We start from the raw sequence: 12,153 nt of genomic DNA on the forward strand, positions 1-12,153 counted from the left end.
TCCCCAAGTTGACAAGGTCTTTTGTTGAATGAGATAGATGAAGTTCACTACTTTGTCCTTAATACAGTTCTTTATCTTCGGAACAAGCTCAAATTTTAAGGAGGTTTAAACTTATATTGATGGCCGAGATGGCAAAGACTTGGTGTTGGAGTGATCTTTTAAATTTGGTTCTTCTATGTGAAAAAATTATTGCATCTTTGTCAGTACTACCACCTGAAATATTATTTGTACTGACTTGTGTGTACTGGGTGGACTATATTCAGCTTCATGGGCAGATCAATCACAGCCAGTACATCTTCGAGGTCGTTTGGTCTCCGATCGATTTAATCAGCATCCATCATCGTGGGCAGAGGCACATTTTGAATCATGGCCTGACTGAGAGTGGCAACTGGTGAAGATCACCAACTCAAAGTCCTGGTACTCTGAGTATCTATGATGAAGATCACCAACTTGAAGGACTGGTACTTGTCCAGTATCTTTGAGCAGGTTGAATGTTAGTTTTGGCCGTTATGGCCCATGGATGGCAGGTTTTAGGTTCTCTTCTGTCTTCCTCATCCTCTTTTCAGAGAAAGACGTATGCTTGTAGCCCATTTCTCACATGATTCAGATAATGGCCAGGGGTAGTGTTCAAACCCACCAACTTCCCTCAAATCACATCTTTAACATGTTAAACCTGGAGGGAGGGATAGCTGAACTAAAATGCTTGTCGAGAAAATGTCTGCCAGGTCAGGCTTACAAATTCTGCGAAGATGCTTATGTAAATCCTTCATTGACTTCCTGCTTATGCAAATAAACCACAATACAAATTCTGTGTAGCTGCTTAAGAAAATTTGAACAAAAAGAATTGGCTTTTGGAAGTAAAAAGGGAAGGCAAATGTGCCATTTTGTGGGTGTAACAAATGATCTTTTGCTTTGTGATGCATTCAAACAGCAATATGTAATCATGTACAGTATAACACACTCTGGTGAAAGGTGAATTTCTGGCTGCTCAATGCTGAGTACTACTGATCAAAAGGTTATGACCCTTGACTTTTGAGTGCAAACACAGCATTAGTCTTTGAAAGGCTCAAAATATATTTCCAACGACTTCAATACAATGGACAAGGAAAAGAACACTGGGGAAGGGGGCTGGGAGGGGTTGGTACAGTGGTGAAAGCCACCACTATTTCCACCTTCATGCTGATCCGTCAGTGCTCTCATCTTAAAACCAGATTTCACTTTCTGCTTCTCCATCACAATCCTTACAACCGACTACAGTTTTAAGCTCCATCATATAATTTATCATCCTGGCATTGGTATCGAGTATTTCAACTAATCTATTTCTCTCATTTTTCTTTCTTGTGTGCTCTTAACATTTTGTAATAATGTGTGATACCTCCGTCCGTAGCCTCTATCATATCCCGTAGCCCAGACAGCCTTTAATCCTTCAAATTCCACTTCAAAAATCCCATCACTAACACTATTTATACTTGATCCATTTTTCTAAAAACACTCCGTTTGCCCCATAAATGCTTCCCCAGTGCATTTTGAATGTGAAATATTGATGTAAGCAAACACCATCTCAACCACAGGTTAATGTCAATTGTTCTCCCAACTGATTCTATTCCCCTTCCTACTAAAGGAAGAATGCCAGAAAACATAACGTCACAGCCTTCTGCATCCAGTTGAGTAACCCATTACTGGATACATATCTTGTAAATGCTCCGAGTAAACATTACAGACCTCCTTCACTTCTGCCTGCACATCTACCAACCCCCATCTGTCATAATGTGACTGTAAGCCATACATACTTTTTGCATACAAAGTTGAGGCTCATGGAAGAGCTTGAATAAATAATGTACCAGAGATCGAGACAAATATAGTGGAAAGGAGTGGAACTCACAAACACCAGGGTAGAATGATGAAGGACACAATAAAGGGACACTTGGAGGAAGAATGAGCATGAGGAAGAATGAGATCAAGGATAATTTTGGGGAGAGGGGAGCAGGATACAAAATATAGATGGGGCATGACCTGAGGTGGTGGGGAACAGCTGCTTTGATGTCCTGGAGGGAAGAATGGGATTGAACAGATGGAAGAAGTTGGCTCCACAGGTGAGAGAAGAGGAAAAATGACAGGAGGTGAGTATTGACCCTGGATTTTGGGAGTTTCAACAGAAGTGGGTTCCTGGCAGAATATGCAGATCCTGCAGAAACTTGGAGGGAGGGGTGAAGAGTGGGAGACAGAGTACAGAAAGGGCAGAGATTAAAAGTCTAGAAAGGATGTGGTGGTGGAAGACAGAGGCAACCTACCTGTCTGCAATGTGAAACCTATCTGTTCCTTCACTCTCATAGCCAATATGTGGCTCTCAACAGAATCCTTTCATCACCTCTTCCTGTCAAGGCTGCAGTGCCCCAAGGCAGTGTTCTGGGCCCAGTCCCATTCCTGATCTTCAAAAATGATCTCTCTGGGTCTGTGGAAAATTATCTTCATCGATTTGTTGATGACTCTACCCTCTGCCATGACATTTTTCATCCTTCAGACAGACAGGCTGCAGCCTCTTCCTTCTCTTCTGACCTTGACAAAAAAATCACAAGTATGTCAAACATTTGGAATATGGCTTTCAATCCTGACAAATCTCACCTTCTCAGTATCTCTCTGAACGGACCAACTGGCACCCCCACCCTCACCCCCACCCCATGTACTTCCTTAACAATCCTCTTTAGGAGGTTTAGTCATTCACACTCCTGGGTTTCACTCTCAGCCATGATCTTTCTTAGGAAAACCACAGTTCAAAGTTGGCTTCCAAAACCAGCGGCTAACTGGGTATCCTCCGTCGTACAAACTCCTATGCTGGCACACCTGATCTCCTATCGACCTCAAGGCCTTCATCCACAGTTTGATGGAGTACTGCTCTCCCCTCTGGGCTGGCTCCTATGCCTCACATTTTGATCAGATTATTGGAAACTCTTGCGATGAAGCTGAGTCTATGGGCTTATCACTTTGCCATCGCAGACAGGTCAGTGGTCTCTTCGACTGCCTCTTTTCTGGTTTTGCACCCTTTGCTCTTTTTCTGCTTTGTCCTCATCCCCTCTCCCCCAAGTTTCTGCAGGGCTCGTATGGTCCACCATCAACCCCCTTCTGATGAAACTACCGAAATCCAGGATCGCTGCTCACCTCCACTCATTTGTTCCTGTATTTTTTCCTGCCTGTGGAACCAACTTCCACATCCTCTTCAATCTCATTCCTCCCTGCAGGACTTCAAGACAACTGTTCACCACCATCTCAGATCATCCCCCAATTCAAAACCATGATCTTTTCTACCCTCATTAACCACCTCCCCACTCCCCCCCCCCACTTTACCCCCCTCCAATATAATCATCCTCCCCAATTTGCAGTTTTTCCTCCTGAGAGATCCTTGTCCACTCCATGCATCCTCTCCTGCCCCTCATTTTTTCCCCCACACCTATTGTTTGTCCGAGTCTGTCTTTATCTTGGCCTTCAATTCTGCAGATGGTGCCCCCCAATACCCTCTCTCCCATCTCAATTGTTCCTTTTGTCCTGTTGTGTCCTGATCCGTTCAGAGTATGAATACTATCTCTTCCCCAAGCCTCAACTATGTCTACAAATAAAAAAAGAGAGGCTCAGCATCATCACATGGGATTATGATGATTTTGATGACCTTGGTTTCCACAATATCAAGATGTGCTAGTTGTGAGGCAGGGGTGTCAACCCAAGGAGGGAGCAGTACTCAAATGAACTGCTGATGAAGGCCTTGTAAGTTGATACAACTATAGATTTTCAAAGTAAATATTTTGCATGTTCCAGAATCTGAGTCGAGAGTTGACACAAACTTCACCTTCTCAGGTAATACAGTGTCCGGGAGCAGTTGGGTAAAGGAGTGTAGAGTTGGTATAGGGTGTGGAGGGTTTCATACATGAGATTTGAAAGCAAATAGAAAATTGAGGCATTTGGTCTTCTCACGAGCGTTCGGCTGTGGTGCAATTTGAACTGAGGGAAGGGATGGAGGGCGAGCATGTATCAGAGATGGAATTGACAAGGTGCCATCAGGTCCTTCATGAAGGAGACAAGTTTGAATGTTCAGCCTTGAAGTTAGTGAGATGTTGTTTTTCTGTCTCTTGTGAGAATAGACACAATTGTTGTGGGCTTTATGGAATAATCTGAGGTTCCCTTCAGCCAGATTTGAGCACACAATATAAACAGCAAACCCTACCAAACAAAAGGACACAACAATCATTGGCAATATAGACAAATCCAGAACAGGTGACTCATCTTTAGGAGTGGGTCACTCGGGGAAGAAGGGACAAGAAAATCTGTGACATCTGGAAACTGGAAACCTTTTGGACAATATCAAACACCCCAGTCCCCTACAGGCAGCATCACACTCAATGCTTAAAATCCTCCCTGCACAAAGTTGAATCTACATTATCAAATTGTTTAAACTCCAACCAATATGAAATATTCCTTAAATAAAACCGAAAACAAACAAGAAGAAACAGGTGAAGGAAACATCAATGATTCAGCAGTCAAATGGATCTCATCAGTTTCGTATTAGGCATAAAGCCAGTGTTGTGTCTGCAATTACTAAGAATAGGCGTGCCGACCTTTTTGATTTAACTCGTCAAAGTCGTTCAACCAAAAAAAAACTGACGGTAAAAAACTAACCCTAAAATGAGGTAAAACCTTTAACTGTTGTTGTTGCGACTGCGATTATTGTTTGTGTGCTCATTCCATGTATGCTTATATATTTTTCTATTACTTCGATAAATCTCACTGTATATCATTTTGTGTGCTCTTCCAATGTCCTGAAAAAGGGTTCCTGCTGTCATAGAATAATAAATGTTACCATAGTAACCGCCACATTAAGATGCCATTCCCGAATCTTATTCCTCCATCTCGGAGAGAGTGGCTTTTAAAACAGACACCTTTATGATGAAACGGACATTAATTCTGTTTAGAGTAAATTGGTTATGACCTTTCCAATGGTAACATTTTTATTATTCTATGACAGCAGGAACCACCACATTAAAGCTCGAGGTCCCGCTTCTTCCCCCTCAATCCCGGAAACACGAGCTTTTAAACAGGCATATTTACACACACACACACACACACACACACACACACGCACGCACGCACGCACGCACACACACAAACTTCGAGAATCGGAAGGGCTCCATTCCACCTTCTGAACCCAGCACATGGAGATAACTGACAACGTGGATATTTCTGCTTTCAGTAATAGATGACAATGATGTTTGGTGTATGCAATGCAAACAATACCTTGGAGATGCCTTTCTTTGTCCTATCTTCATTGCCAATTGCTTTGTGGTCCCCATAATGCATTTCTTGGTTTTTCACATGGGTCACCTGCTTCTGCTTTATTGGCTTTTCTGTCAGATCCTTGAACACAAAATACGAACAAAACAAGAGTAAATTAAGAGTTGTACAAAACATTTTCTTCCATATATAATTTACGTCAAAACAATCGATTAAGTTGGAATGTGGGAAAAGGAAAATATGACGTCCGGGATTGTTGTACAATTGGTGGCGTTGTGCAAAATCTTTCAAAACATGAGACATGAAGAAAGCATTGCAGTATCCGACTGCACAGATATAAAACATGGAATTATAGACTCTCAAGGTATGGTAGTGAAGTACGCATTCTGAAAGGATGATTCATGGCAAGAAAAGGACAGACCAAAAAAAAAAAGAACAAAAAAAAAAAAAAAACAAAGGAAAAAGGTGTAATTCCAGATAAAAAAGCACTGCCAATCGTAACCACAGCAATACAATCATCAAAGCATGCAGAGAACAATTTCAGCAAAGAATTGACAATGAGCATGCTTTCTGTTAGGGGCAATCTCCAGCAAAAGGAGATTCAGCCATAGAATTATGGGAAATTGAAGCAAAGATAGCATGCAAGCTGGGTGATATAAAGCTCGTTCTGTCCATATTTAAACTTCATTGGTTCCATCTGCTCCACTTATCGCAAAACAGCACCACAATTTTGTGAGGATTTTCTTTTCCAATAAGCATGATTAACATGACAAGATGCTGTGCCTGTGTTTGCAACTCATTTGGATGTGCAAACTTTTGCGGATTATCGCAAACATGGCAAACCGAGAGGCCGGAAAGGAATCTCCAGAATCACAAGTCAAAATTCAACCAGGCCGAGAAAACTGGCGTTTGTCTTTTCACTTCCTTTTAATGTTGAAAATATTCTTTTTCACTCCACCCACACCTTACCAACAAGATAAAAGTGGAGCAAAATCCCATTAGCCTGAAGCTTCCTGGTTAGTATTAGTGCTGTAAGTGCACAACGCCGTTAAAACGAGGCTCAAGTGGACACTGCAAACGCATTGCCTCTGTTGTTACGTTTTCACAACACTCAAAGCTTTCGGCGGTTGCGATACCGGTATCCAATTGTTAATATTTTTCTTGTCGTTGCTCATCATGGTATTCTCTTGCCAGAGGTGCTCACTATGTGAATCCACCCTCAGGGCCTGTGCAACCACCTCCTCTCCTTCCACTCCATCTGCTCGGTTCATAGTTCCCACCAGTTTGCGGGTCACCTGGCCCGCCAAGCATAAGGATGCATGCCAACAATGGTTACATTTTGGAAAAAGGTGGCGACGTGTATATGCCAACGGCATACTTTGCCAATAAGTAATGTAATGAGGTTCTGGGTTGACAATTGTTGCAAATCAATTTGCTCAATTAATTTTTCAATGGTTCTGATTATTCAGGTGCAAATTATTCTCATGAAACACAATTAGAACACGTTTCTGACATATCCACCCACATGGCATGTACGACTATAAAATGTAATCTCAGGCCTGTTTCTGCAATTGTATTGCTACTGGAACACTGAGAGCCCATCAAGAATGAAAATATTTCACCTTAACAAAACAATTCCTGATCATAGCTTTTATTAACTACCTGAACATTGATGGAATTGTTAGTGAAATACCTTGATTCCCATTTATGTACATTTTGCATATATACAGTATTTCAAAACAACAACCAACAATGCAATTCGAGCAAATGATGTGGTTAGCTTCTTCTTTTGATTTCTGCTTTATTTGATTCTTAATGGAAAACCAAGCTGTCTACAATGCAATGACATTGCATGAACCCTCGAGAACTGGGCACATCGCATTGCCATTTCCCAACTGTCCTGCATACTAATGAAGATACAACTCATTGTTATTGTTCTCCTCTTATTCCCAATGTTGCATTATCTGTAACCAGACCAACAAGCAGGCATCTGACATCATCACCTGGAAAAAAACATCACTGAGGTCCACCTGCTTCACTACTTTATTTACGGCAATCCGTCCATAACTTCGTCGGTTTTCCGTGGGGTCTGTTTCCTACCACCAACTCTTGCCAAGCTGTCTTCACCAGGTCGTCTTTGGAAGCACATTCCATATGCTTCCAATGCAGTGAAGTTGTACTTCCTGGTTTTTTTTTTTTTCCACCACAACATGGTATATTTTTGTCCCCCACTCTGACTTTTGTTCCAATGCTTTTTTTTGAAATTCTGTGATGGCATCTCAACTCAAGCAGCTATCGGCATAAAAATCTGCTCTCTCTTTACCACCCATGCTTCTGCAACATAAAGCATTGTGGGGTGCACGATCATTCTGCAAGGATGAAATTTCACAGTTGCAGTGACATGCGCTAGTCATACACAACCCCTGAGGTGTCACTCCAGACCCTCGCAGCACTCTCCGGTCTAAACTGCATCTGGTGTTCAAGCTTGTCCTTTTCAGCAAAGATTTTGGCAATGCAAAGATGTCAGGCATTATAAGATTGCGTAACATGCCTAACATTTTTTTTGATCATTTGAGGTAGCATTCAGTGTCGTACACCATTAAGTGGATTTTCAATAACTGTTAGTAATTGACGTTAAATCAGAGAAGACTTCTAACATAAAGAATAAAACATTGCGTACATACTGTATGTTTCTTGAATCTTGCTTAATGCATATCACGTATTAAAATTCTAGCAACAGTTGCACTCTCAAATGTAGGTGATTTTAAAACGTGCAACCAATAATAATCAACATCAATAATTGCAAATTGTGACTTTTGTGGGGATTCTTTGTTATTCACTGCAATTAAAAACATTTTTTTACTTGTGCTTCAACCTATAATTACTCAAGCAGTTGAAATAACCTTGGCCTTTTATGCAAATGTTCCTTATTTTCCAGTTAAACAATAATGACGATAATGGTAGAAAAGGGATGGAAAACGATGATTTGGGGCGTTGGTGATCGAGTAATTGTGATTTCAAACGTGATGATAATCGCACTGAATCGATATATAACGGTAAGCATTGGTAAATGGAATGACCTTTGCCATTTAAAATTTCCAGCAGTACAATGCATGAGAGTTGGGATTTCGAAAAGTCTTTTGTAATTCAATTAGACAGACCACCAATCTGTATGCATTGAGCAGACACAGGTGAAAATGAGTGTCGTGATGTTTTGGAAGCAAACACCGAACATTACACGTGCTGTCTTGGCACAATGCACCGAATGCCTGTTTTACTGCTTCCACCATTCATTCCAATTAGTCATCGCAAACTATTCACCGCAGTGCACGTTTGTGCCACGAGACATTCCTGCATGCAGCTTCCTGTATATGCAAGATCATTGTGGAATAATAAATGGTGAGAAAAACTGAACAATAAAAAGCAAGGCACTTGGAAAATCAGAAATTATTGAACTGGTGGAGACAATTTGTGAGGAATTTGGTACTGGGAGTAACAGGAAATATGTTAGAAATCATAAAGGTGGAGGGGGTGGTGGAAAGAAAGATCATTCACGAATAAGTCCACACAATAATTATATGAGAGGTAATGCAAGTTGAAGGAAGAAGATAGGCTGCAGATCAGTTATCAGTGAGAGGGAAAATGGAGAGAGTAAGTTTTAAAAGAGTGTGGGTGGTACTTTGCGTGTGACGATGTTTCCCTCATCGTCTGTATACTGCTCCTCTGACACAGCTTCCCGAGGTATTGGGTGGAGACCATCACCCTGTGGAACAGACAGAATAAAAGAGAAGAGGGTATGTGGGAGGGAGAGAGAGGGAGAGGGAGAGAGATTTAAACAAACAAAGAAAGGAAAAAAAATCCAGAAAAGAAACAAGGAAAGGAAAGAAACTGACTTTCATCTTTTATTTAAAAAGCAAATCAAAAAAACAAAAAGCCATTGTCATAAAATATGCAATTTGGTGTCTGTCTATGTCTGTTTGTATTGACTGTGGATGATGCATTCGGTCATTACTCATCCAATGTCATCCAAACTTGCCAGTGGGACAAGGGGTAAGACAAGTTGCACATACTTTGTTTGCTCCCACCCATTCCCACCCCCCAGGGATCTGAAGGTGGCGCTGACGCAAGTTCTCGATGTAAATGTGCACCGTGAATGGTGAGAGAGGGTATTACGAGTGGCGCTTCAGAGGCATCAATTGTATCTTCACGAGTAAGAGCTGTTCGGGTTATTTCCACACTTGCTTAGTACATGTTGATTTAGACTTGACTGCAAAACATTTTGAGGAATTCCCATGTTTCCTGCCTTCTTCCGCCTTCAAAAAACACCGTGTTAATGTGTATAGGTAGCAGCTTTGAGCATCATTCCATGTTATTGTGGCATTTTTCCAAGGCCACTTCCAATAATAAAAGTAATAACTAGAAAGTATCTCAAAATGTAGAGCCCACCACGTCCGCCTTGTACTCAACTCAACTTAACGTAAAGAACCAAAACAAAATGTACATTTTATGAATTAGTGTTCTCAAAATTCTCCTAATGAAGGTTAGTTGAAAATTTGATGACAAAAGCTCAAACGGTAAAAATGTTAAGGACTGGACCAACACACTGAAGCTCAATCATATAGAGTGATAAGTGTGTGCGTGTGTGTGTGTGTGTGTGTGTGTGTGTGTGTGTGTGTGTGTGTGTGTGTGTGTGTGTGTGTGATTTGTTATCTCCATAAGTGGGTTTCAGAAGGTGGAACAGAGTCCTCCTAGGTCACAGAGTATCCACCTCCGTTTCAGTAAGGGATCACGATTCATGGACCAAGTTGTGAAGTTTTTTGTTTTCAGTTTTATTCCCAGGGCTCTTTTGAAGATCGTCACTGAGCCCCGGACAGCTTACCATTGTAATTGATTTGTAGTAATATTCCCAAGGATGGTTTTAAAGATCTCCAAAAGGTTATTTTGTCATTCCTGTTGCTCCAACTATCACTAGTACAATTTTGGCACTCTTCAGCTTCCAGGATCTTCACTTCGTTTTTGAGATCTTGGTCATCCGGATTGGGACACGAACGGTACCCGCTATAGACTGTAGGGTGCTCAGAAAGTGGCTTAAGCACTCGAGCAAGCACTCCAATGATATGGTTGATAAGGAACGGATGGCTTGGCAAGCGATAGCAATCACCGATCCATCATATTAAACATAGACCTCCGGAGACGCCCAAAATATCAAATATGTCCGAGTCGGACACATGAACACTTGTTTAGGAGTCGGAACTGTTGCTAAGTTCAATTCTGCAGCTGAAGTTTTGTAATTCGGTTTAGTTCAAGAGGTTTTTGTGGTGATCACATGTGCAGAAATGAAATAAAGCCACAAACGCTGGCGTTTCAAGACGTTTATAAGCATTGCAATGTACCGAGTGAGTCGGAGCTATGATGAACAGGCATTCGACAATATGAGTGAGGAAAGTGAAAAGAAACAAACTTTATTGTTAAGAAATCGTTGCAGCATGTTCCAAGGTAAGGCACGTTTGAGCAGGCCAAAAAACATGGCGGCTTCAGATGCCAGAGAGTAACCCAGGATACGTCTTAAGACGTATCTGTCAGAGCAATGTAAATGTGACATGCATTCGATGTGGCATATAGTTTAACCAATGAAACAATGGAAACAACTTTTCACAGGTAATGAAGGCATGAAATAGATGTTCATTAACTGCACAAAAAGAGCGACAACCAGATATTAGAGAAAAAAAACCGAATAAATGTGTTCGAAGGAACAATAGAGTGGACCAACCATCACTGGATATCACCTTTTCTTTTAAATATAAGCAAACCATACATCGATTCCCAATAGGTTGTGAAGGGGATGGGGGGAAGGAGTGATGCCGCAGGTAGTCGTCCTTTCAACTGGGTAATCCCATTGATACATGGTGTGTTGGAGATGTTTGTGAGGTTGAGAAGAACGAACTAATCATTTCTTTGGAGCATGTTCATTCAATAGCGAATCCCCAAGGAGTAATTTAATACACAACCTGCAAATGCTTTTGCTACTCATGATCTGAAAAGATTTGACCCCATCCCAACGGGGACCAAGTTGTTTGGAATAAATTATACAGTTAATCTTGGTATTACTAGCTCATGGGACACCACTTCCATACCCCGTGTCCAAAGTAGACCTTGTTGATGACTTGTTTGGATCATCTCCTTAAAAACTCTTCCAATTACTCTTTTGGACAAAACTCCTGCTAGAGATGCCAGTTCACTGATACATTTCCAATCACATCCTGAGTCATGCCAAAGATGTGTGTGACACCTTTGAAAAGCCTTGAGTTATGAAATGTTGGAAAAAATCCTGACTTCTTGGAATATCAGGAAAAAAGAAGGTTGAAAAATAAAGTCTTGTGTGCTAACATTTTTAAAATGTAGGAATATGCCTGCCGGCTCACCGAGAAACTCTGCCAAGCATTCAAAAGGTCTGGTAAAAGGTGGGGAGAGGTGATATTGTTGTGGGGCCGGGTCTCGGTGGCGAGCACGACCGCGAGGTGGAGCAGTAGAGTCGGCTCCACTGAACACCCGGAATCTAGATCGTGCTTCTCGGAGAACTCCGAAAGGCACGGGTACCTTACAGGACCGTGAATCGCCAATAATTTGACTGCGTGGGATAGGGTTAATTGCCAAACTTCAATATACCTTAAAACCCACGCGGCAAAGCAACCGGGGAATTCACACCCTCGACGGAGCTCGAGCGGGATGAGCCGTTACCGTGCTCGAACCGTGCGTATCCTGAGCAGATGGTTACCAAGACCGGTCGTTACAAATACACAATTTACCGTCTCCCAATTTCCCAACACACACCGTGCTAAGGCAATGAAAGAAGCACAGAAACGAGCTGGTACATTC

The 12,153-nt window shown here is 41.7% G+C and overlaps 1 protein-coding gene across 1 annotated transcript in view; it reads right to left on the bottom strand.

Annotated features, from left to right (window-relative positions):
- LOC147027264 (ankyrin-3-like) overlaps window positions 1-12,153 on the bottom strand; it is a 493,469-nt gene that overhangs the window by 51,639 nt on the left and 429,677 nt on the right. Inside the window, exons 48-51 of the mRNA XM_085883609.1 lie at window positions 8,957-9,040; window positions 6,414-6,572; window positions 5,281-5,400; window positions 2,014-2,194 (exon numbers count right to left, since the gene is read on the bottom strand). Coding sequence (XP_085739735.1) covers window positions 2,150-2,194; window positions 5,281-5,400; window positions 6,414-6,572; window positions 8,957-9,040 — 408 coding nt within the window. The 3' untranslated portion in view covers window positions 2,014-2,149. The remainder of the gene's footprint in view (window positions 1-2,013; window positions 2,195-5,280; window positions 5,401-6,413; window positions 6,573-8,956; window positions 9,041-12,153) is intronic.

Source organism: Eptatretus burgeri, chromosome 5 (assembly GCF_056783735.1).
Source record: "Eptatretus burgeri isolate ZD-2024b chromosome 5, Ebu_testis_v1, whole genome shotgun sequence".
NCBI lineage: Eukaryota > Metazoa > Chordata > Myxini > Myxiniformes > Myxinidae > Eptatretus > Eptatretus burgeri.